This window comes from Balaenoptera borealis, assembly GCF_965194805.1.
Source record: "Balaenoptera borealis genome assembly, chromosome: 2".
In the NCBI taxonomy this organism is placed as follows: domain Eukaryota; kingdom Metazoa; phylum Chordata; class Mammalia; order Artiodactyla; family Balaenopteridae; genus Balaenoptera; species Balaenoptera borealis.
In genome coordinates this window covers 172,533,034-172,557,143 of record NC_138867.1, presented here as the reverse complement: position 1 = coordinate 172,557,143, position 24,110 = coordinate 172,533,034, and the positions used below count along the sequence as shown (strand labels likewise).

The 24,110-nt window shown below is 63.3% G+C and overlaps 2 protein-coding genes across 8 annotated transcripts; one reads left to right on the top strand and one right to left on the bottom strand.

Moving 5' to 3' along the window:
* The first annotated feature begins 1,130 nt into the window (after positions 1-1,130).
* On the top strand, positions 1,131-17,355 carry SSBP4 (single stranded DNA binding protein 4). Of its 6 annotated transcripts, none has more exons than XM_082382995.1 (17): positions 1,135-1,494; positions 9,518-9,590; positions 9,955-10,016; positions 10,129-10,187; positions 13,575-13,664; positions 14,391-14,450; positions 14,536-14,605; positions 14,767-14,834; positions 14,919-14,986; positions 15,318-15,363; positions 15,460-15,495; positions 15,596-15,650; positions 15,734-15,804; positions 15,883-15,961; positions 16,338-16,366; positions 16,514-16,737; positions 16,989-17,355. In XM_082382995.1, exons 2-16 carry the CDS (start codon positions 9,535-9,537, stop codon positions 16,721-16,723), a joined length of 1,059 nt encoding a protein of 352 aa, XP_082239121.1. In that variant the 5' UTR covers positions 1,135-1,494; positions 9,518-9,534; the 3' UTR covers positions 16,724-16,737; positions 16,989-17,355. The 6 variants fall into 6 exon arrangements, with proteins under 6 accessions (XP_082239119.1, XP_082239120.1, XP_082239121.1 ...); XM_082382996.1 differs by having other exon boundaries at positions 1,138-1,494; positions 16,514-16,621; XM_082382998.1 differs by having other exon boundaries at positions 1,296-1,494; positions 10,103-10,187; positions 16,514-16,621.
* A 236-nt stretch (positions 17,356-17,591) lies between these two features.
* Positions 17,592-20,983, bottom strand: ISYNA1 (inositol-3-phosphate synthase 1). 2 transcript variants are annotated; one of them, XM_082382991.1, is made up of 11 exons: positions 20,777-20,983; positions 20,542-20,670; positions 20,230-20,391; positions 19,730-19,862; positions 19,442-19,635; positions 19,102-19,251; positions 18,804-19,019; positions 18,529-18,693; positions 18,315-18,428; positions 18,024-18,241; positions 17,592-17,898 (listed from the first exon to the last, which is right to left on the bottom strand). In XM_082382991.1, exons 2-11 carry the CDS (start codon positions 20,659-20,661, stop codon positions 17,697-17,699), a joined length of 1,674 nt encoding a protein of 557 aa, XP_082239117.1. In that variant the 5' UTR covers positions 20,662-20,670; positions 20,777-20,983; the 3' UTR covers positions 17,592-17,696. The 2 variants fall into 2 exon arrangements, with proteins under 2 accessions (XP_082239117.1, XP_082239118.1); XM_082382992.1 differs by having other exon boundaries at positions 20,230-20,443; positions 20,777-20,977.
* Between the last annotated feature and the right edge of the window lie 3,127 nt (positions 20,984-24,110).

The window sequence follows — 24,110 nt, the reverse complement described above, 5'->3', positions numbered from 1 at the left end:
TCTAGACCTAGAGTCACAACTGGACGGCCTCCCGCCACCTAGCCCACGCACGTCCGGCGCACACTGCCCACAGGTACCCTGGCACACAGGTCTCCACCCCCACCCCAGACACCTCTGCCCTGCGGGTGTCCTTGCCTCAGTGTCGGCCTCCACCTCCTCTGCACACCTCCTGGGGGGAGAAGAAGGGCCCCAGGAGGGAGAATGGGGTGCCCACTGCCTGCACCCCTGACTCCTGCAAAGGTGCTATTAAAGTTGGAATATTTACAGCTGGCAGCACAGGCTGAGAGGCGGAGCCAGCGGGAATGACCCAGTCAGTCAAGTCACCCAGCACCTACAATTGACACGGAAGTGTGACTGTGGGGCAGTGCAGGGTAGCTCCCAGGGTGTGGCTTGGGTACCCCAGGAGCTTCTTGTCTGTGTGGTGTCTTTGTGTTGCATGTATCTGTGTTGTGTGACTGTGTGTTGCGTGTGACTGAGCCATCTGTGGTTCGGTGAGACCCTAGGTCCCTGTGTGGAGCCCTCGGGAGGCTGCGACGATGTGCCCCAGGGTGGCAGCAAGTAGCTGCGTGGGCTCTTTCCACAGTTGTTGGAAGCTGTGGCATAGCGGTGCCGATGCGTGTCTCTGTGCGGCTGTGTGCGTATGTGAGCGTCGAGTGTGTTTCAATGTTCTGTAACAGCCACTATTTGAGCTGTGTATACCTGCGTGTATGACAGTATATCCCTGGGCAGACTGTGTGTGTGGCGGTTCCCACCCGTGCTGGGCGTGGGTAGCTCTGCGGGGCGATACACCCAGTATAACTGCCTGTAGCTTTACGGGGCTATCAGTAGTTGTTCCAGTAGCTATGCAGACTTATGTGTGCAGAGTTCTGTGTCGGAGAGTGTAGCCGCAACTAAGTGTGTGGCTGTGTTCTTGGGTGTACAATTTGGGTGTATCTGGAAAGTGTGTGTGTAGCCGTGATCAGCTGTGTGCCCCCGGATGGCTGTCCCCAGTCGCACCGAGTATGTGTATTGTATGCCCGCGCCCCCTCCCCCCGCGGCGGGCACTGCGCGTGCGCGCCCGGCTCACGGTCCCGGCGGCGGGACCCACCCGCGCTCACGTCATCGCCCCTTTAAGAGCGGCGCCCGCGGGCGACGGGGAGGCGGCGGGCGGGGGCGCGCGCGGCGGGAGGAGGGGGCGCGCGCTTCCCGGAACAGCCCGCGCTGAGGGAAGAGAGGAAGAAAATAAAACCCGCGGCCGGAGCCAAAGCTGGAGCTGCCGCCGCCGCCGTCTCGGCCGTCTGGAGCTCCCCCGCGCGGACGATGCCCGCGATGCCCGCGCGGGGCTCGGGGCGGTGAGGCCCGGGGCGCGGGGTAGCTATGGCGACCGGGAGCGCGGCCCGCGGCGCCGCCTGACAGGTGTGGGGCCCCGGCGGCGGCGGCGGCGGCACGGAGCAGCATGTACGCCAAGGGGGGCAAGGGCTCGGCCGTGCCCTCCGACAGCCAGGCACGAGAGAAGTGAGTCGGTGGTCCGGGACTGTGGGAGACGGGGGCGGGGCTCGGTGGCCGCGCCGCTTCCGTGGCCCTAACGCCGGCGGGCACCGCGTGGGGCACGTGGGTGAGGGGCAGGAGCGAGATTTGAGGGGCGCGCGAGACCAGAGGGGCTGGAGGGTCGCGAGCTACGGGGTAGCTCGCTAGACCCAAGGGGCGTGAGGGGCTTAAGGGGTCGCGAGATTTGAGGGGACGCGCGAGATTCGAGAGGTCGTGAGAGTAGAAGGGCCCCCGGAGACCCGAGGGGGGCGAGATTGCGGGGGCGCACGAGATTCGAGCGGGACTAGAGGGTTGCGAGACCTTCCCGACGGTTGAGCCTTGGGTGTGGGAGGTTGCGAACGCGTGTGCGCGCGGAGTCGCCATTCGTGCCGCTTCCCCCATCCTCTGGGGAAGTTTCCCGGACAGGCAAGACTGGCCGCTCTGGGCGCCTCCCCCCTCCCCCCTCCCCCGCTCCTTACTGAAAGCTTGAGAGACGCGAGAAGGACTTGAGGGGCGCCGGCCCCACCCCTGAAAGGCCACCTGTCCAGCCGGGCCTGGGGCAGCTGGGTGGGGCCCTTGGGGAAGCCGCAGGCTCACAGTCCTGGGGCCCCCACTTGTTCTGGGCATGGCGCTGGGTCGTGGGTAGCAGATGGTCTCAGGCTGGTAGAGGGACAGGTTCCTAACTCCCAGACTCTGCAGTGAGGGGCGGGGGGCGCTCAGAGCTTCTTGGGGTGGGGAGGCAGCTGAGCTCTTGCGCTTGCCTCCTGGCCCTGCCACTTACCTGCCCTGTGGCTTTGGGTGAGGGAGCACTCCGTCTTAGGCTTACTTTTCCTATCCTGAGAAATGCAGACATAATAACAGTGCCATTTCTTAGGTTTGGGGAGCGTTTGAAAGGTGCTAGGACGTGTGAGTGTCTCACAGCAAGGGCACCCAGCAGTTTGCGATATTGTTAAAGTGCCAGGGAAAAGAGAAGGCTTCTGATGTCTGATGGCTAATGGCTGATTTGCAGGATCCTAGAAGTCAAGCCACCTAGGGCGGGAAACCAGCTGCTGGAGCAGTTAGGAGGCTGGGTTACTGGGGAGAGGTCCCATGATGACTCTCTTTGAGGGCCAGAGCAAGAGTGAGGACTTGAACGTCTGGGCAGTGAAAAGGAGCCCTGACTATGGGCTCTCTCCTGTCTTTTCTGCCTGGACTGACATTGGGACACCACCTCTCCCCCCAACCCAAGGATGAGTGTCCATTCTCTACCCAGCCTCGGGGTCATTTTGGAGAAGAGATTCTTCTGGCCACAAGATGCTAGACAGATGACTGCCCTTCCAGACCTCTCTTGTCTATCTGCACAGTTATGAGGTTGGGGTCCATTTCCAAGCACCATTAAGCAGGAAGACTTTTTGAAACTGGCACCTGGCTCCTGCCCAGGTTGGAAGCAGGGGGTGTGTAGCCACCCCACTCCTGGGGATCTTGGCACATCTCCAGCCATCCTTGTACCCTGGCTTCTGGGCTCAGGGGGCTACCACTCCCCCAGTGGGAATCGTTCACTTGTTAAGACATGTGCTGGGCTGGGTCTTGGGGTGTAGTGGTTGGGAAGCCAGGCCCTGGCCCTGAAGAAGCCCACATCCTAGCTAGGAGGCAAGTGAGTTACTCAGCAAGCCGATGGAAGGATCTGGAGCTATGCTCTGAAAAAAGCAAAATGGGAAAGTGGGCGGTAGTGAAGTGGGAGGAGGTGTGTCAGGTGTGCAGAGACCTGGAGGAAGAGCCGATGGCTGAGGGCACAGCAAGTGCAAAGGCCCTAGGGCGAGGCCAGGCCAAAGAGCTGGGGCTGGTGCCCAGGGCGGGGATGTGCTGTGGGGGCCAGAGAGGCTTGTGTTCGAAAGTACAATCCAGCTCCTTTGTGGAGTGGGGCTTATTGGGGGTCGGGTGAAGGTAGAGGGCCAGGAGACCTGGGGGAGGCAGGCACAGTTATCTGGGAGAGAGCTAATGGTGGCAGCTTAGGGGGTGGCCATGGAGATAAGAGAAGGGAGGAAATAGGTTTGAGCTGGGGTGGTGGTGTTTGGAGTTGCGTTTCAATCCCACTAGACAGTCCAGGAGAGATTTTGATTCTTTGAACCCGGCCTCGGCTCTTGGCTAGGGGTGGAAGAGGGGGTTATCTGACTTATTGGCCAGAGCCATCCTGCGCTCATCCATTTCTTGTCGAGAGGGTCCTGTAGCAGCGTTGGCTTGGAGACGAGGTTCTGCCGCTAAAGAAAGTTTGGAAAACACCAGATGGTGGCATCCACTTCACTGACGGGGATGCCAGGCCCTGGAGAGGAAGGGCTCTGCTGAAGACTCAGGTTCTGGGGCACAGGAGAGCTCTCAGACGCTTGGGGCTGATACACTAGAGAGGCGGGCTAGTTGCTCTGAGCCTCAGTTTCCCCTCTGAAACGCGGACAGCCGGCCTTGCAGGATTCTCACGAGGACTGGGGGAGAGGCTGCAGATAGAGCACCCCTAACAGGCAGCCACCGATCATGCCACTTCCTGTCTCTGGGCCTTGGTTTCCTCCTCCGTGAAATGGGGTGAAGGGGGTTCCACTGCTCGACTCTCCAGGACTGTTTTTTCCTCCCTAATCTCACTCTCCGGACTCCTCCTGCCCTTCCTCTTTTTCCTTCTTGGGCCCCTGTCCTGAGCCCCCTCTGGCTCCCCATCTCAGCACTAGGTCTGGGCTAGCCTGTCCCAGAAATGGACTTAGCGCCTGCTGGGTACACAGATGGTGGGTCCCTCCTCTTGGGGGCTCACAGCAAACCGTGGTGACTGCAGGGTCCAGGGAATACAGGGAAGGGATGACAGGGTGGGCGAGAAGGAGGCTGGGGTCTGAGTGGGCTGCCTGCAGGAAGACACAGCCTCTCCTTGTGTAAATGATGAACACTCCAACCTACAGGGAGACCCCGAGATCACTTCCCACCCAGAACTAACTAGCGCTTGCATTCGGTCACTGGTTTCAGGTCTCTTTAAATAAGATGAAGGTGACAGGGACAGTTGAAGGCCCCTGTGTCCCCTTTGCATCCCTTCCCGCCCCAGAGGCTGTGCTGTCCTAAGTTGAGGGGAGAGATCTAAATGTTTGCATCGTGTGTGTATATCCTTGAACACTTTAAGTGCTGCCACGTGGGTTTAGAATAGTTCCGTAAGTGATGGTCACTGTCAGTGTCACTGGGTGTCTTGTGTTTTTCTCCCAGGATTAGTTTTGTTTTTGTTTTTTTTTAAGATTTATTTAGTACTTATTTATTTTTTTTATTTTTGGCCGCGTCGGGTCTTAGTTGTGGCACATGGGATCTTCGTTGAGGCATGCAGATTTTTTCGTTGCGGCACGCGGGCTTCTCTTTAGTTGTGGCAGCGGGTTTTCTCTCTGTAGTTGTGGCATGTGGGCTCCAGGGCGTGTGGGCTCTGTAGGTTGCAGCATGCGGGCTCTCTCGTTGAGGTGCGTGAGCTCAGTAGTTGTGGCACGCGTGCCTAGTTGCCCAGCGGCATGTGGGATCTTAGTTCCCTGACCAGGGACGGAACCCGCGTCCCCTGCATTGGAAGGCATATTCTCTATCACTGGACCACCAGGAAAGTCCCCAGGGTTAGTTCTGATATGGACACATGGCCTCAGGTAGTTTGTTCATTATCCCAGCAGGCAAGGGACTCACCATGTGTCTGTCCCATCCCTAGCTGGGCTTCCAGGTGCCCGTGCCCGTGGGCATCCTTGTTGGAGGGGCGTGCATGGGTAAGAGATTCTTGAGAAAGGAGCCCCCGAACTGAGTCCTGGAGGCTGAGCAGAGCCAGTGGACACAGGAGAGCTTTCTGGGAAGGTCTTGAGGCAGTATCTGGGGGGCAAATGCTGGGATGGAATTTGTTAGTGGGGGCTGCTGGGTAGGAGAAAGGCTGCAAGGGGCAAATGTGGAGGCTTCCAGGAGGCCGGTGAGGAGGGTGGCCACCACCCTGGCTCTTAAGAGCTGAAGGCCTGGCCATGAGGGTGGCAGAGGGGAGGGAGGGAATGTGTGGGCAGGAGAGTCCCTTAGGGGCATCGGTGGGACCTTGTGATGGATTAGATGGGGGTGAGGGGGTGACACAAGGCCTTGAGTAGAGAGGGCTTCTCCCAGCCCCCAGCAGCATGTGCCTCCAGGGGCTTTAAGGGGGAGGGGGAGCCGGGCAGGGAGCACCTCTTACCTTAATTCTTGGTTATTATGGTAATTCTTGATGATGAAGGTAGTACTGCTGCGTTTTAGTCCAGGAGGCTCCAGTACCCCATTCTGTCACCACTTCCCTGTGCAGCTGCAGCTTCTCCCCATGAGCACTCCAGGTCCGGGCACCCTTTATCCTCCAGGTCACCGTTCCTTCTGGAGGGAGGGCCCCCGGTGCACCCCACACTCCCTCCCATCTCCTGCCATCTTGCAGCGGGAGCCCCTCTGATGGATGCGCTCTTCATTCTGCAGGTCATTTGCTGACCAGGGCTGGGGTGGGACCAGGATTTGGATCCAGAGCCCAGGCCCTTTCCCACAACCCAGCTCAGGGCCTAGACAGTGACCTGCAAGCCAGAAGCCCTCCCTGAGTGGCGGGCCCTGGAGGTCCCGAAACAACCTGACCAGATGTCCAGGCTTCAAAAGTTTTCACTGAAAACAAACAAAGAAAGCTGCTCACAGTTCTCTGAGACTTGATCTTGATAAAAATTAAAGTACCAGCATATAAGAGAAATCAAGCAAAACTGAAAACCTTCTCTGGCTTCTCTTTGCTCTTGGGATAAAACCCCAAATCCTTAACATCAGAATAGTAAGTAAGTGCTGACCTTCATAAGTGCCTACTGGACATTCCGGGAGCAAGGGGGTTCAGGGTTGGTTTGTTCATTCATTGGGGTGGCTGGGGGCCCAGGATGCCCAGCGCTGTGTAAGCTCAGTAGTGAGACAAAGTCCCCACCCTCCCAAAGCTACATCCAGTGGGGGCTGCAGGCAGTAAGCAGAGGGCCTTGTGTCAAATGGAGATAAATATGATGGGGGGCAAGTGGAGAATGGAGCAGGGCTGCCGTTAGAAGTGATAGGGAAGCCTCTGCCCCGTGACTTTGGAGCCATGAGGGTCTCTAGCAGAAGTGTCTCAGGCAGGGAAATGGCTTGTGCAAAGGCCCTGGGGTGGAGAGGTAGAGAGTGGCCAATGTGTGTGGAAGGCACTGGAGGGTCTGAGTGAGGAGTGCTGGTGGGGAGGGGAGGAAGCAGCCCCTGGAGGGGCCTTGTTGAAATCCAGGTAAGTGATAGTGGTGGCTTGGACCAAGTGTGTGCTGAGGAAGGAAGAGAGAAGGCTCAGAATCAGGAGAGAGAGTGCTTTTTCCTTAAGTTTTTCCCCTAAATTCAATAAATGTAGTGATCTCTGGGGGACAGCTAGGTGGATCTTCACACTTGCGCCGCACCTATGTGAGTCAAGACCACCCAGGTCAGGGAACAGGAGGGGAAGGAGAGGAAGAAGATGGGGTGGGGCTGGGCCTTTAAGATGTCAAGTGGACGGCAGATCCTGAGTTTTGGGGGAGGCCAGGTTGGAGCAACCCTGTGGGCAGCTGCACCACGTCAGTCATCAACATCAAAGCAGGAGGGGAGGCCACCCAGGGAGAAGAGAGGAGAGCTGGGGCAGGGCGGGAGGAGGGAGGAGAGCGGGCAGTGGTGGGCTCCGGGACCTGCATCCTGGGTCCGATGCCACCCCTGGACAGTGGAGGGTGAGAGGTGATGGAGAGGGACCCGATGGGCTGGCAGCATAGAGCCCTTGGTGGCCTTAGTGGGAGCCAACATGTTCTTCAGGAGGCTCCCTTCTGGGCAGCCTACCTGGATCCCCCCACTCCGTCTTGCTCCCTGTCTCTGGGCACCTCATTCTCTGCACTGTTCCCCAAGGTGGCCGGAGGCCAGCTGGATCTCTTCAAACCTCTCTATTTGCCTGGAGGGTCGGTTGGTGAGCAGGCTGGGGCTGCTCAGGTCTCCTCCGGCCCCATTGACTTTTCATGTTCATTTCTTCACTGATGGACTCGGGCCTGGTAGATGCAGGCCACTCGTGAAGGCTCAGGAAGCCTCTAGAAAGGGAGGGGGATCCCAGGAGTGAGTTGGACAGGTGAGCCTGGAGGCTGGGGGGTGAGGAAGACCACTGGGCTGGGGAAGGGTGGATGCTGGATACTGCCGGGGTGCGATGTTGGAACCTGGGGGCGTCCGGGCTGGAGGCGCTGCTGAGAGGGGTGTGATGACGAGGCAGGAACCTTGGCCAGTCTTGGGGGAGACCCATGCTCAGAACTATGTGAGCCCCACAAATCCTACCCCTCTGTGCCCTGTTTCTGTTTCTCCGGTGGCTGTCACAGCTCACGTGGTGTAATGTGAGCTGTGGACATACCTTGCCCTGGTTCAGCTGCCCACCTGGACTCCCTAATGTCCCCCCCTTGTACTTCTGTAGCACACACTACCTTCCACCCCACCAGATGACTTACCTCCTCCTTTATATTTTTGCTCCTCCGTCTCTCCCTGTGAGCAGGTAGCCTCCAGGGAGACAGGGGTCTGTTGTGTTCACTGCTCAAGGAGGTGAATGTTTGTTGAATGAATGACTGAAAGGACGGATGGATAGATGAAGGAAGGAAGAGGGTCCAGGGCAAGGGCAGAAGCCTTGGGGTGGGGCCTGGGACAGAAGGACTAGAACTGCCTTGGTGAGGTCTGAGCTGGAGCTGGGGGCGGGGGTGCTCTGCAGAGGGGGCTGGGATGTGAGGATTGAGCAGCCTGGCTGGGAAGGGCGAGAGAAAGCAGGAGCATGAGTCAAAGCAAGGTTATTTCAGGATGGGGCCGTCAGCCAGGGGAGGGAGGCCAGCTGAGCGGGGAGGCATCTGGAAGGGCCTACAGCTTTCACCGGAGCAGCCTCAGGCCGGCTCTTGGGGAGCCCCCGGTCTTAGATCCAGACTCCCCTCGGTCCACCTGGGGCCTGGCTGGGGAGTAGGAAGACCCTGGAGGTGCCCGGAGGGGCCGGTACTGGTAGAGTGGGGGCTGGGGAATGGGTGACCCTAGCGGGTGGGGAATTGTCCCTCTGCTGGCAGGTGTGGAAGACAGATTGGGGGATGGTGGAGGCCAAGGATGGAAAGGCCTGGAAGGCAATGTGGATGGTCTGGCCTCCCTGTGTGGGCCCACAGATGGTGTTGCTGGTTGGAGCGTGGCCTGTGCTCTTCGGGTGGGCAGTGGCCGAGTTGGTGTGTCCAGGGGTACTGGGCACTGTGGGCATTTGGACAGGGTCGTGCCGTGGCAGCTGAGTGGCACTGCTGGCCCTACCTCCCATTTCCCCAGACTCCCCCTTGGGGGGCTGGTATGGATATGTCATAGCCACCACTGGTGGATGGGAACTGATCCTGAGGAAAAGGATGGGGTCTAGGGAAACCTGGAGGAGGAAGACCTCGGGTCAGAGAGCCCCTTTTCTTCCTTGGCAGGCGAGGCTGGGAGTGAGTTAGGCGCTGGGCCCTGGCCATACGGCCTAGGGTGCCTGCTGGGAGACCCCACCCAGAGCACAATCTAGAGTGAAGCCCAGGAGCCCTTTCTCCAAGGAGAGGAACTCCCTGGGGCCAAGGCTGCTATAAGGTCTCAGCATTGGCAGGCTGGGGCCAGGACTTGGTCCATCAGGGGGTGTTGAACTGAGCAGAATTTGGCCTGGAGGTGGGGGCTGGGGACTGCTAGGAGTGCTGCCTAGAGGAGGGGCCTGCAGGCTGTGTGTTGATGGATGTGTAGGAGTTGGCCAGGCTGAGCAACTGGTGAGGAGGCCATCTCTTCTGAGGGGTGGGGGAGGTGGGGCAAGGGGGGGACCAGCAGAGGGAAGTGAGTGAGGCTGGCAGTAGGTGGTAGGTACAATGAGGGGCTCACTGTGGGCCCCTGCCCTTCTCCACCTTCCCACCAGAGGGCAGGTGCCTCGCCTTAAAGCCCCTCCCAGGGACCCTCGGGGCGGAGCTTTGGGTCTCGCCCGGGCCTCCTGAGAGCCTGAACCGGCCCCCACCCCTCCCTGCAGGTTGGCGCTGTACGTGTATGAGTACCTGCTGCACGTTGGTGCCCAGAAGTCAGCCCAGACCTTTCTGTCCGAGGTAAGCTGGCCTGGCCAGGCAGGGCCCCCACAGCCAGCCCCTTCCCTGGCACCCACACCCTGGGGTCCCCCCTTTTTTATCAGGTCTCCGTGGTGGGGTGGGGTTGTGCCCTGGGAACTGAGGGCTGCGGAGCGGCAGGGCTGGCATCCTGGTGTCTGTCCATCCATCTGAGGATCTGCCTTCCGCTCCTCTGTCCCTCTCCTCACCAAGCTGTCCCCCTCCTGGCTCCCTTGCTCTGATCTGCTGGTTTCCTGCCCTGGTGTTTCCTGGGCCCCAGGGTTAGGTTGGGGCTGCCTCTTGGGAGGGGAAGGGGTCAGACAGGACCAGGCCGTTAGCCCTCACCTTCCTTCCCTCTCCCCCGCAGATCCGATGGGAGAAGAACATTACGCTGGGGGAGCCCCCGGGCTTCCTGCATTCCTGGTGGTGGTGCGCGCAAGGCTGGTGTGGGTGGGACATGGGGGGGGCTGGGGGGGGTGCGTGGGGAAACCATCGTCCCCCCCTGCCGCCCACAGCGTGTTCTGGGACTTGTACTGTGCAGCGCCCGACCGCAGAGAGGCGTGCGAGCACTCGAGTGAAGCCAAGGCCTTCCAGGACTACGTGAGTCCCCGCCCCGGGGGCTGGGACCAGGGCTCACGGGTGTGGGCAGGGGCCTGTGGTCTTGGGGGGCTGCACGGCCCGAAGCTGGCTCAGGTGGGCTAGTGGGCCAGGCTGTGGGGTTTGACCTGAGATCATGGCTTCTGTGGGGTCCCTCTGCCCCCCACTGCACCCAACTCCTGAAGGTCCCCATGAGCCCCATACCCTCCCGAGGCCAGCCCCTCCTTTGCTCCCCCTCACGTGAACCCCATGTGGAACCAGGTAGACAGAACCACAGCTCCTGCCTGCCCAGCTCCATGTATGCGGGGCGGGACGGGGCAGCCACCACTGCTTGTCCCCTCCCACCCCAGCCTTTCCAAGCCTTCTGGGGTGGGGGCCCAGGCAGGGGTGCTGGGGGAAGGCTAACTGCCCGTGCACCCTGGAGCAGGAGAGGCCGAGCACTTGGCAGATCTCCCAACCTTGCTCTGCGACTGGGGCTGCTGACTTCACGTCTTTGGCCTCAGTTTCGTACAAGTTGAGTGGGAGTCAGAGGACTGTCCCGAGAGGAGGGTGGGTAACATGAGGGGGCGGGAGGCACCTTGTTGTCTTGGGGAGATGGCAGCCCCCTGCCTTTAACTTCTTCACCCTGGCCCGTGGGGATTGGCCACCTGGCCCCTGAGAGAGGTTCCCCCTGCCCTCCCCCCTCCCTCGCAACCACTCTTCCTGCAGCGGGCGCCTTCACATCCTGAGCCCTCTGCTCTGCTGTGCCCCTCAGGGCCTGGCTGTTCCCCGCCCTCTGCGGTTAGTCTGGGTCCCACACCACGCATCGCCTCGCAACAGAGAGGCCCCCCGTGGAGGTGTGCAGGCCTCTGCAGGGCCAGGGTGCAGCCCGAGAAGGCTGGGGTTCACCATGTCCCTGAAGACGCCCCATGCACGCTGTATGCGCATTTATGGGAGCCGAGGTCGCTGCTGTTCACCCCCATCAGGTCCCACTATTCATGTTGTGGTCCCGCCAGAACTGGGGTAACAGAAGTGTGTGGAGCTGTGTGCGTGCGTGACTCCGCGTGGGCCCGTCTCTCTCTCCCCAGTGTAGCCCCCAGCTCCTCCCTTTGCCTCTCCCGGGCCCCTAGAGCTGTTTCCCCTCCCGGGCTGCGCAGCCCTCCCCTCTCCGCGCCTGGCTTCGTCCCCGCCCCCGAGCCTGGCGCCTCCGGGGAGGGGAGAGGGGAGGGGAGAGCGCGGTCTCCCAGCGGAATGAGCGCGCTTCCTGGGGCGCGCTGCTGGTTACCATGGCAGCGGGGCGCGTCAGGGGAAGGGGGTGGCGCCCCGTCCCTGGGGTGACAGGGTCCCTGTGTCAGCAGACTGAAGCCAGCTACACGTTCTGCCCCACCTCCGCACTTACTGGGGGTGGGGTGAAGGGGCGTCCTGCCGCCTCTCCCTCGCAGTCGGGGCTCCCTCCTCCCGCCCTCCGCATTATGAGGGGGCTCAGTCAGAGCCTCCCGGCTGGGGGCCAACCTCAGCGTCTCCAGGAAACGCAAGCGCGCCCAGCCTGTTGTTATGGCAACGCAGGCCAGGCTGGCGCCTCCGGGGGTGGTTGATTGACTTGGGGGGTCCAGCTCAGGTCACCCGACCGGGAGGGTGGGCCCTACCCCCCCACCCCCCCGAACCTGGATTAACCCTTCAAGGCCTAGAGTTGGGGAGCCCCATCTTCTCCCCGCCCCCACACCTCATGGTCTGGAGCAGCAGCCACCCGCACCACCACCCTCCCCAACCAGGAAATGCTCTGGCGCCTGCTGCGGCTCAAAAGGGGGGCTGCCCTCCTGCCCTCTGTAAGAGTTGGGGAGGAGTGGACAGACCCAGGGCTCAGAGCTGTTTCCCTCCAGCCACTGAGGCCGGCGCCAGCGAGAGTAGCTGCTCTAAGCCATCGTGTTGTGTTTGTGGGAGAGGGTGAGGTGGAGGGCAGGGGTGACCCAGCATTTTGGAGAGAGGCTGAGAGCTTCGTCCCCCCCACCCCCACCCCCGGGGTCGCTTGGGTTTTCAAAGATTTGTGCTGGGCCCTGGGAGTGCTCCCACTGGTACCCTCCCAGCTTGGGCCTGGGTAGAAATCCATTAGAGGCTGACCTTTGAGAAGGAGCAAGAAGGGGGCAGGTGTCAGTCCCCAAAGGGAAGGGTGTGACTCCAGGGGCCCTGCTCCGACCCAGACAAGGGGCCCCTTTCCCCACTGCTGTAGGGCAGGATGCGCTGTGTGACCATGGGCTAAGTGCTTAACTCTTCGGAACCCAAGTGGCTGCAGTTCCACAAATTCCTGAGTGCCCCTGTGTGCTGGCTTGTGCCAGCTGCAGGGACAGCAGTGACCCAGACAGACCAGCCTCTTCCTTTTGGGGCCTGGAGGCGGAGGGGGAAGGGCAGATGATGCAGAGACAAGAGTCAAGGGGCCTTAAGAGAAGTGCTCTACTCAGTGCCTGCAGTGTCTTCCCCCTTCCCTATCCTTTTGATGTGTCTCCTCTACCCTAAAGACTAGGCCTCTATCTCCCCCTTTCCCCCTGCTCTGTGGGCCCCAAAGGCAGACAAGCCTGGGACTTGGAACCGACCAGAGGAAGTGGCCTGTCAGCCTGTCCCCCTGCCAACTCTGGGCCTGCCACCAGCATCTCCACCCTTGGCAGACATGGGAACTCCCCTCTCAGGCACCCGGTCTTCTCCCCTCCTCCATCTGAAGAGAGGTTGGGGGCCTGGAGACCCCACTGCAGAGTTCTGCTCTCTTCCTTCCCCTCCTTCCTGGAGGAGGAGGAGGGGGAGTGGTCTGTACAGTAGCTCCAGGGAGGAGCCCTCTGGGAGGGAGGTTCATCTTGAAACTGTCTATTGATTTTTTTTGTCTGTTGATTTGAGGTGTCTTGGGGGCCCAGCTAAGCTGCCTTCCCAGGCGGGAGGAATCAGGGCTGGTTGGCTTGGGCTGGGAGTGGGGGACTGTGCCCCCACCCATCTGAAGTTAGATTCAGACCAAAAAATAAGCCTGTGCTAGAAGGATGCGGCACACACTGGAGTCCTGGGTGGATGGCATTTTCAGACCCTCGGAATCCTCAGGGTGGGGACATTGGGAGCTGAGGTCCCTGATCACCTGGGCTGTGGGCTCAGCCAGGCTGGGCCCTGATCACCTCCAGGGTCACGGGTTCAGCAAGGAGGCAGAACCCTTGCCGAGGGCCACCCAGCACATCTGGTTGCTAAGCCAGGGTGGGGACAGGAGCCGCAGCTCTTCCCTCACCTAGAGCCACCTCCTCCCCTCCCCCCACGCCCCCCCCCCCCGCAAATCCTCCCGTTCCTGAGTAGTTGGATGGCTTGGGTTCCTTGAGGAGAGAAGGAAACACTTGGACAGGAAGTGACCTGACTTGGCTCTTGCCATCTCCCCCACCCCTGCAGAGCGCTGCAGCGGCCCCCAGCCCGGTGATGGGGAGCATGGCTCCCAATGATGCAATGGCATCAGGCCCCATGGCACCCGGCTTCTTCCAGGTATAGCCAGGGCTGGGGCTCCCTGTCTCCTGACCCTGGGTGGGCTTGTGTGGGAGGGTGACAGGCAGGGGCAATGAGGGGGTGGGTATGCCCCTGCGGGCCTCGGTAGTGCCGGTGAGGGAGGGGCCATTTGGCCTGGGCCCCCCGCTGCGGGAGGGGGCGGGGTCTCTGCACTAGGCCGGCGCCTGTGTGTGTCGGGGCGCCTGGGGCCGCACAGCTTGGCTCGCTGAACCACAGGCCCTGCCCATGACCTTCCCCTTAGGGTCCACGCCACCCCCGCCACATCCCGCAGATGGGGCTAGTTGGCCCACTCTCCTGCCTCCACGGTGTCCCCTCCCCTCCCCTCCCTGGCCAGGCTCAGCAGAGCCACAGGAAACCATGGAACTTCGGGTGACCTCGCTCCTCCCAACCCACCTGGTTCTGTCCTCCTAGGGCCCCCCCGGCTCCCAGACTCCCCCCCACAACCCCAACGCCCCCATGATGGGGCCTCAGGTTCCGGTAAGGACCTGTGGTGCCCCGCCCCCTCGAGCACGCACACCCCTCCCCCTGGCCCTTGGGCCCGTCCTACTGCGCTCCCACGCCCCCGGCGCGGCTGGCTGAGGTCTGCCGGCTGGTCTTGGAGGAGGGGGAGTATCCAGGCTGGGGGCCCGGGTGCGGCAGGAAGCGGGTAGCTTTGGGGGCTGAGTAGGTGGGGGGAGGTGCTGATCCCCGGCCCACCTCTTCCAGCCCTTCATGTCACCGCGGTTCCCAGGGGGCCCCCGGCCCACCCTGCGGATGCCGAGTCAGGTGAGAGAGGGATGAGGGGAGGGGGGGGAGGAATTGGGCCGGGGTGGGGGCACCCACACTCAGTGCTGCCACTCCCTCTCCGCAGCCTCCCGTGGGCCTACCCGGCTCCCAGCCCCTCCTCCCTGGCGCCATGGACCCCTCCCCACGTGCCCAGGGTGAGTAGGGAAGCTCCCGCTGCTGTCCCTCGCCCCCCCCGTCAGGATCCCAGAGCCAGTTCCCCGCCGCCCACCGTGCAGGAACACCCCCAACCCCCAGCACAGCGCCTGTCCACACCGGGGAACGGCCGCGGCCTGAGCCCTATTCCTTCTGCCCCCAGGGCATTCGAGCATGGGCCCGATGCAGAGGGTGACGCCTCCACGGGGCATGACCAGCGTTGGGCCCCAGGTAAGGCCTGGGCCCAGGCGACAGGGGAGCTTCAGGGGCTGCCCTCTCTCGGCTTGCCCTCTCACGGCCCCTTTACCTTCACAGAGCTATGGAAGTGGCATGCGGCCCCCACCCAACTCTCTTGCTGGCCCGGGTTTGCCCACCATGAACATGTAAGGCCCTCAGGAACCCCCGGGAGTGTGCCCATGCGGGCCACCGCCTAGCTTCATGGGCTGGGTATGCTGGGGCAGACCCCGAAGCCGCACAACAGCCCCGATACTGTTTTTATGCCACTGCTGGGTGGGGAAACTAAGGCTCAAAGACCAGTGAGTGATGGATGGGGTTGGGATTTGAAGGCTGGCCTGGCATCTGTGCTTGGTTACTTCTCGGCCAACGTCTGCTGCTCTGAGGGCACGTGGGGCAGGCTGGGGGTGTCAGGGAGTGTGTGCTGGGGGGCTGTGTACCGCCTGGCTTAGACCCAGGGTCCACCACTGTCTGTTCTAGGGGACCCGGAGTGCGTGGCCCATGGGCCAGCCCCAGTGGCAACTCGGTGAGTGTCGGGACGGCGTGCGGGGGGCGGGGGGGGGATTAGGAGTGTGCGAGTTGGTAGAGTGGGCTGACTGCTCACAGCTGCCCATCTCCCCAGATCCCCTACTCCTCCTCCTCCCCTGGCAGCTACACGGTGAGTGATGCCGAAGCTGGGACACCCGACCTGGGGGCAGGGGTTGCGGGGTGGCAGTTGGAGGGCTTTTCTCACCTTCTGTGTCTCCCTCTGTGTGCAGGGACCCCCAGGAGGAGGTGGGCCCCCTGGAACACCCATCATGCCCAGCCCTGGAGGTACTACAGCCTGGGCGGGGCATAGGGAGGGGTGTGTTTGGGTGAGGCCCTCTCACACCCCACCCCCTCACGTGCTGCTTCAGACTCCACCAACTCCAGTGAGAACATGTACACCATCATGAACCCCATCGGGCCAGGCGCCGGCAGGACTAATGTGAGCTGGGGCTTGCGGGGGTCGGGGTGGGGGCGCAGAGGTGGTGGCCCGAGGCCCAAGCTGCTCCTCTGCCTCTAGTTCCCGCTTGGCCCTGGTCCGGAGGCCCCCATGGCCGCCATGAGTGCGATGGAACCTCACCATGTAAACGGATCCCTGGGTGAGTGGGCGGAGTCCCGGGACACACCCACACACACGCCTCCGCCCCGCTGCTTCGCGAGCCTCGTGCGCCCCCTGGCGGCCCCCTTCAGTCTCTCCGCCTCTGTGCTCGGCCGGCGTTGGGGGCGCGCCCCGAGCTTCTCTGGGCTCAGTGACTGGGGCTGCGCTGCGGGGAGGGTCCAGTAACTAAACCGGCCGCCGGCACTGACCCACCACCCCCGATCTGGGCCCTCCGCCCGGGACCCCCGGCGGTGCCCCAGTGGGCTGGGCCGAGGGAGGGGGCGCGGCCGCCAGGGAAGTTCGGGAAGGGGTCGGTGGAGCCGGCTTGGCGGCGCAGGCGCGTCTGAGCCGCGTCACCGCCGTCTGTCGGTCCACAGGCTCGGGCGATCTGGACGGGTTGCCGAAGGTGAGGGGGCCGCGCTCCTGCGGGGGGGCGGGGGGCGGGGCTGCGGGGTCGGCCCGCGTGGAGAAGCCTAGTCCTGGTTGGGCCGCGCGGCGGTCGGGGCCTGGCCCGCGGGGCGGGGTGTTCCGCTCTGACCGCGGCCGCCCCCAGAGCTCCCCCGGCGCCGTGGCCGGCCTGAGCAACACCCCGGGCACCCCGCGGGACGACGGCGAGATGGCGGCCGCCGGGACCTTCCTGCACCCGTTCCCGAGCGAAAGCGTAAGCGACTGCGTCGACTCCCCCCCCGCGGCGGCGTCGGGCCGGAGGGGCCTGGCGGGCAGACCCCGGCGGGGCGGCCGGGGGGCCAGAGCAAGACCGTGACCGCGGCGGGCCAGGTGGGGGGGCGGCCGCGGCATCCTTCCCTTCCGCCTTCCCCCTCCCCAGGCCCACCCTATCGCCCCGCCCCGCCCACATCCCACCCCAACCCTGGGACCCGCGGCCCAGGGCGGCCTCCTCACGCATCGCCACCTGGTTCCTTTCCATCCCACGTCCACACTGCCCTGTACCCCCTTCCCCTCGGGGGCGGGTCCCAGCCTAGGCCGGAACTGAGCCGGCCCCCGCGCGCCACCCCCTCGTCTTTCCGCAGTACTCCCCCGGGATGACCATGAGCGTGTGATGGGGCCGCAGCCCCTTGCCCACTGCCGACCTCGGCTTCTGCCCAGCGCCCCTGCCCGGGGCCAAGGTCCAGGGGCTCGGGTGGTCTGCAGGGTGAGGGTCTGAGGTCACACCGCGGGCAACTGGACTCCCGGTCAAGGCTTGGATGGCTGGGGAGCCCCGCGCAAAGGACTCATTCATTTTATAAAAAAACACAAGGACCTCAGAGACGTTCTTTCCTGTATGGGCCCTTCCCGCCATTTCTGTTTTGTCCAGGGGGCTCCTTGGGGGACTTCCTTTCCCCTGGAGAGCAGGGGTGGGCCCCATCAATAAACATAACTCGGTTTTGGTTTTTGGCATCTGGTCTTGGGTTTCTTCACTTTGGCTTACAGCCACAGCCTGCTTAGCCTAACCTTCAAGGGTTGTGGTTAGGCAGAGCCCCCCTCCCCCCGGGGGGTTCTGGAAAGCCCCTGAGAGTTGGGACAGCAGAGTTTGGAAGGGTAGGTAGAAGTCCACCTGGTGGAAAAGGGAGATGTGGCTGGTATTGAGGGCCGTTAGGGTTAGGTCGCAGGTACCAAGAATCCACAGGTGTGGCTCATAGTGGCACTGGCTTTATTGTCTGTCTTAAGGGGGCCTGGAAGGGTCGGGTGCTGAGGAGCAATGGGGGCAGGAGTTACAGGGGAGCTGTATGGCCATGGCCTTAGGTGGTGGGCATCTGGGGTGCCTCAGCCTGTGAGTGCCCATAGGCATCACCAGTACAGCCATTGGGGGCAGTTGGCGCTGATCCTTTCTTGCAAGGCACGGGGCAGGCGGTGGCCACATGCCCAACTTGCTTGAGGCCAGGGCGCTCCATCTTGTGTTCCAGAAGCATGTGGTTCTGCGGCGGGAGCCCCACGCAGGCCCTGGGAGATGGTCACGGCTCAGCGGGGCCAGACCCCGAGACTGCCCTGCAGTCCCTAGGCCCTGTGCACAGCCCCGCCAGTGGACATCTGGGCCGTAGGTGGGGATCCCCAAGGTCGGGGCACACCTGAGGATATTCTCGATGCAGCTGCGCTGGCGGAAGAGCGCGTTGACCACTGGGCTGCCCGGTGGCGCAAGCGGCGCCTTGAAGAGGAAGCCAAGCAGCGACAGCACCGGGTGGAAGCTCTGCGGCTCCGGGTCGATGTCGGTGCAGAAGCTCACACGCTGGCACAGTTCAGTCAGCAGGGCCAGATCCAGCATGATGGGCGCGGCCAGGAGCGAGTCCTGCGGGGCCAGCGGGTCAGGAGGTGGGCCGGGCTGGTGGGCAGCCCCACTCCTGCCCCCTCGTGCCCCGCACCTCGCATGTGTTGTGCAGCACCAGCGTGTTGGTACCGCCCAGCATCAGCTCCGATGTGTACTCATCCAGGGCACGCTTGCTGTCGCCCACGTATGGCACGTACTTGATGACCACCTGGGGGGCGGCACGAGGTCACACGGGTCCCTGCCCTTCTCTGTGGGGAGCACCGCCCCACCCCACCCACCACCCCTTGCCGCGCCTGCGCCCCACGCACGCAGTGGTCGGGCTCTTCGCCCGGCGAGTAGAGCACTGGGTTGCTGTGCACCATGTCGTCCACCACGCTGCTCTTGGACACCTCCTTGGAGCGGAACTGTGGCGGCGCCGACAGGTTCTGCCCGTCGTTGTTGCCCAGGTGGTTGTAGCTCACGATGGACATGGTCTGCGGGGGCAAGGAGACCCGCGGCAGCTGCAGGCCCCGCAGCACACAAGCCCACACCTCAGGGTCCACGCCCCCCATACTGAGCTGAGCAGCCCCCCAGGCCCACACACCTTGAGGCCAGAGCCGATAAGGAAGTCCACGAGCACGGACTTGACCTTGGTCTGCCCCGACTTGAAGTCGTCTCCACCCACAAAGACACGGCGCTGCCATGCAAGCTCGAGGGCACCAGGCACCAGCGTGTTCTGTGGGGACCCATTGAGAAAGGCGCAGCCCTCCAAGATGCTGGCCACGGCAAAGAGGGTGGAGGGCGACACTTCCAGGCCCAGCTGCGGGCAGAGGCGAGCAGTCAGCACAGAAGAGTCCTTGGGGGCTGGCCCTGAGCCTACTCCACCCCTTGGGCGCGCCCACCTGGATGGTGCGCAGCAAGTTCTCAGCGGTGTCATTGAGGCCCGGGACCACTTCGCAGAAGCGCTCCGTGTTCGCTGTCCACAGCACGATGACTTTGTCCAGCCCGGCGCTGGACCGGAAGTCGCGGATGTCCCTACGGATCTGCTCCAGCTGGGGGGGGGATGGAGGGGGGGAGGTTGTACAGGCTCCCCCGACCTCTGGAGGCCTGGGCCACTCAGTTCCCCAAGTGCAAAGTGGGACCTGGACCCTCGGGATGGGAGCATGGGGACAAAAGAGGGGTAACAGGTGGTGGGGAGGGAGGACAAGTGGCAGGGGTAACGGACGCGGGGAGGGGCTGCACCTGCTGCGCGCGCGTGCCCAGGATTACGTTGTCGGCGCGCGCGCTCTGGTTAGCTGCGATGAACTCGGGGATGTAGACGGAGGGCCGCGGGCGCAGGGCCTCCATGTGCGGCCACAGTTGCTCCTGCAGCCCCCAATCCAGTACCTGTGCGCGCCGCATCGCCTCTGCCAGGTTCAGCGACGATATGTCCCAGCCTGGGGGGGCGACCCTCAAGCTCGGCCCGGCCCCAATCCTGGGCCCCTCTAGGCCCCGCCTCCCACCCCACCCCCGACCCAGGGCCCCGCCCACCGTCGAACACGAGGTCGTCGGGTGCCACCATGGGCAGCAGCGAGCTGAAGGGCACGAACACCTCCTGGCCCTCGGCGTCCAGACCCAGGCTAACAGTGCCCGCCTGCGTCAGCGAGCCGTAGTAGTTGGCCTCCTAGGTTGGGGGGGTGGGCAGACGGGGCTGAGTGAAGGGTGGGCGTGGCGTGGGCCACGAGCTGGCCAGGACCCCTCTCGGCACCCTCAAGCCCCGCCCTACTTTTGGGCACCTCCCCTTGGCGCTCCAAGCCTGGGCGGAAGCCACTCCGCTCCGGAGGTCCCACCCCGAAGCCCTCCCACACCTTAGGCTCCGCCCCCGCAAGACCCCTGAGGAGTTCCCTCCCCCCCGCGGAAGCCCCTCCCCGGAGTCCGCCCGCAGCCAGAAACCCCGCCCACTGCGGGCCCACTCCTCCGTAGAGCCCCTCCCCCTCCGCATGGATTCCTGCGAAGCCTTCTCTCCGACCGAGCCTCGCCCGACCCCCCACCTTGCGGCCGGTGCGCGTGGGCCAGGACAGGCGCAGTCGGTTGGCCAGCACGGCAGCGGTCAGCGTGGAGCCGTTGTTCCCGCCCCAGCCGACGAGCATGACCCCGAGCCGGGGCACCTGCCGGGCGGTCCGGAAGGTGAAGCGCGTGGACGTGGGGTGCACCTGAGGGCGGGCAGCTCGGTGAGCCGCGGGGCCGCAGGCCTCTCCCGCCTCACTGCAGGGCGGGAGTCGCAGACGTTGGGCAATTCCCGCTCCCTCCCGGCTCCCTGGTTCCCCCAGCCCCATGGCCCGCCCAGTCGGTCCCTCGCTTACCTTGAGGACGCCGCCCTCGCGGCTGACGCACGTCGTCCGGTACTCGTAGTGCGCCTCGATGGCCTCGGGGCTGTAGACCACGTCGGGGCTCTCGACCACGAACTCGGTTGCGGCCTCCATCGCGACGAGCTGGGGGCGCGGGGTTGGCAGGAGGTCAGAGGGGACCCGAGAACCGGCCGGGCCAAGCCGACTTCGGTCCCCGGGGAGCCTGCACCCCTCCTGGGGCGGCACTCACCGGCGCGGAGTCGGCTGGCACAGCGGGGGACAGCTAGGGCTCCGGGCGCGCGAACTCCAGAGAAAAGAGCCGCGGCCCCACCCCCGCCCCGCCCCTCGCTCCGCCCGCGCAGGGGAGGAGGGGCGCTCGCGGGGTGGGGGGGAGGGCGCGCACCGGCCGTGGGGCTCGGGTTCGAGGCCTTTCTGCCCGGAGCTTCCGCGGCTATCTGGTCCCCGGCCGTGCAGTCACGTGGGCCGCAGCCCCTCCCCGCCCCCCCGCCCCGGCCCTAGCTTGGCGCGTGTGATTCACTTAGGGCCCGCGGCCGCTTATCCCCATTTTACAAAAGAGGACTTTAAGGCTGTAAGTGAGCGCCAGGCCCCAACCACAAGGCAGGCAGGAGGGGGAGCTAGGCTAGGAAGCTCATTCTTTGCGTCGGGGGGACCGGCGGGGGGCTGTCTCTGGAGAAACTGAGGCACGGGACACTGAGGCAGAAGACCAAGTCAGGATTCGGATTTCAAAGCGAGACGCTCCTCCAGTCCAGGCTGCCTCCTCCTCCCACTTCCTGAGCAGCAGCACCCACCAGGCACTCCACCCCCACAGGGCTCGCATGGAGCGGGGGTGGCTGCGAGTCCTCGAGTCCTCGGTGTCCTCACCTATGGCAGGAGGGCTTGATAGGGCCGGGCTGGAGTGGGGGCAGGGGGAGAGACTGTTCTGTGGGGAAGGGAGGGAAGGGGATGGGCAGGGCAGAGGCGGCCAGCTGGGAGGAGCTAGGCCTGCACAGCACTGAGCCCCTCTAAGCGCCCAGTGATAAAGGAGCGTGGGAACTCGGCAGGCGGGCGGGGGCGGCTCCCCCAGGAACTTTCCAAAACAAGCGGCCTCCTCCGGCTGGAAAGTTTCCACCACTGGAGCTGGCCCAAAAGGTGGATCGTTGGGAACGTTTGCAGGAAACGGTCAGAGCCTGGCCTTGGGGAATGGGGGCTCTAAGACTCTGGTCCAGGCTTTGCCGTCAAGGGGACCCAGTGTAGGGGATTCAAAAGTGGACTTGGGGCACTCCCAGCCAGAGGGACCTATGAGGCAGGGGTGGGCAGGGCAGACTGCTTGGAGGAGGTGGCTGCTGGAAGGGGTCTTGAGATACTCAGACATCTCCTATCAACGATTTGAAGAGCAGCTGCCCAGGCAAAAACCTGGGGGACTGGTTTCAGGGGCAGATGAAAAGGGGCTGGGTGTGAGGGAGAGGGAGGCAGTTTGGGGACCAGGGCAGACCCTCAGGGCTGGGGACAGGGAATTCCTTACAATAAATATTTGGGTTTTGTCCCCGGTTCCTGGCTGGAGATTGAGTTCAGTCACCAATGGCCAAGGGCTTCCCTGGTGGTCCAGTGGTTAGGACTCCGCCCTTCCACTGCAGGGGACGAGGGTTAGATCCCTGGTCGCGGAACTAAGATCCCGCATGCTGCACGGTGCGGCCAAAAATTAGAAAAAAAAAAAAAAAAATCACCGACGGCCAGCGATTTACTCAATCATGCCTATGTAATGGAACCTCTGTTAAAAAAAACCCCTAAAACAACAGGATTCAGGGGAACACATGGAGGTGCTGGGAGGGTGGCACACCTGGAGAAGTCATGGCAGCCCTGTACCATTCCCCACACCCTGCTCTTGGCTTCTCCTCCATTCGGCTGTTGAAGTGTTTTCCTCAGCACTGTGAGCCATTCTAGCAACTCACCAAACCTCTGAGGGGGCGGGAGGGAACCCCTGATTTATAGCGGGTTGGTCAGAAGTCTGGGTGGCCAGGGACTTGTGGCAGGTGTCTGAAGTGGGGACCTGAGCCCCTTCACCTGTGGCGTCTGATGCCAGACCTGGTAATGGAACTGTTGAACCTCCAGTTGGTGTCGGAGAATCTGCGAGGCTGCGCCTTCAGGCCGTGTGTGACAGGAATGGGTACAGAAATGTCCCCAAAGACCCAGCCCTGGGAAACCCCAGCACTCACAGGACAACCTGTGGGAGGTGCTGGCAGGAGGGTGGTGGGGGCAGAGCGGACCCGGGCAGGATCCCTGGAGGGTCAGTGTTGGGGCAGCTGGGAGGGACGTGGCTGCTTTGATTCCAAGCCGTCAGTTGGTGCTGTAAGGCCATTGCAGGGACCGCCTAGGTGTGTGACACGGGGTGAGTGTGCTGCCTGGGGGTGAGCAGTGAGCGACTGGAGACCCCCGATCCCACCAGACCGCAGGCTTCCGAGGGCAAGGGCAGAGCTGTCAAGGTCACTGCTGAGTGCCAGCGCCCGGATGGAGCCCGGTGCACAGGAGGGGCTGCAGAATCTGGGTGCAGGATGTTGTCCGGCAAGTGGCAGGGGCCGGTGGACGACCCCAAGCCCCTTGGCCACGGTGCAGGTCGTGAGGGTGGGAAGACCCTTCTGGGCCCCTGAGGGACTGGACTCAGGTGCCATCGGCTCTGGGAAGGATGGTCAGGGAACCGCCTGTGGCCATGGTGCCATAGGGCAGCGTGGGGGCCGTGGGGGAGGCTTGGGGAGGCAGGTGGGCAACGTGAGGCTGAGGCGTGGGAGGCCAAAGGAGGCAGGTGTCGGCCCTGGGCCCGGGGCTGTGGCGGCAGGGACATTGTTACTCCTTAGAACAGCGCGGCCAGGCCGCCTGGGTAGCAGGGTACATTCTGCCCCGCAGGGCCTGCCTGACCTCCCCTCCCGTGCCCCTCAGATTCCTGGGCTGCCTCAGAACTCAGGCCAAGGCCACTGGCCAGCAGAGCCACCAGAGAGGCTAAGGCCCACAGTCCCTGACCCCTGGACCCCTTTAATCCTGGTCTTATTCTTTGTCTGTTTTTCCTTCCTAAAATAAACATTCCCCCCACACTGTGTCCTTGGAGGGTAGAACCTGCCCCCTGCCTTCCGCTCCTCACCTAGAACAAGGGGCAAGGATGGCCATCCGGCTGGTGTCCTGAGCCTGTAGGGCTCCACTGGGCCTTGGTGTCCCTGTCCCCATGGGGGGGGCAAGGGGACCCCCCCCACCCCAGCGTGTGGCCCGGGAGGAATAATCAAGCAGTGCCGTTACTCATCGCCGTTTCGTCAGTCACAGCTTGTTACCCCAAATAAGGGCACTCCCTTTGCCCCATGTGGCCCCTCTACTGGGGGCTTTGGCCCCGTGGGAGCCCTGGGGACCCCCCTGCTTGGCTAAGCCCACCCTGCGCACTCCATGGGGGCACTGCCCTGCTCATACACCGGCCATGGCTCCCCGCTGCTTCCACCTCCCATCTCTTGACATTTCTCACCCATGACCAGGCTGTCTGGCCGCCTGCTCTGGCACCTGCAGGGCCCTCCGCCTCAGCTCAGCCCTCCACCTGCCGGCCTCATTCC

What these genes read in the sequence shown, in the direction of transcription:
- ISYNA1 (XM_082382991.1), bottom strand. Translation starts at nt 20,661, where the DNA reads ATGGAGGCCGCAACCGAGTTCGTGGTCGAGAGCCCCGACGTGGTCTAC. An exon ending in CGACGACCTCGTGTTCGACG is followed by an intron (nt 19,636 to 19,729) that starts GTGGGCGGGGCC and finishes TCGCCCCCCCAG; the next exon opens with GCTGGGACATATCGTCGCTG. An exon ending in TGCATCGAGAATATCCTCAG is followed by an intron (nt 17,899 to 18,023) that starts GTGTGCCCCGAC and finishes ACCATCTCCCAG; the next exon opens with GGCCTGCGTGGGGCTCCCGC.
- SSBP4 (XM_082382997.1), top strand. Translation starts at nt 1,436, where the DNA reads ATGTACGCCAAGGGGGGCAAGGGCTCGGCCGTGCCCTCCGACAGCCAG. An exon ending in GGTTTGCCCACCATGAACAT is followed by an intron (nt 14,987 to 15,317) that starts GTAAGGCCCTCA and finishes TGTCTGTTCTAG; the next exon opens with GGGACCCGGAGTGCGTGGCC. An exon ending in CCTCCCCTGGCAGCTACACG is followed by an intron (nt 15,496 to 15,595) that starts GTGAGTGATGCC and finishes CTCTGTGTGCAG; the next exon opens with GGACCCCCAGGAGGAGGTGG.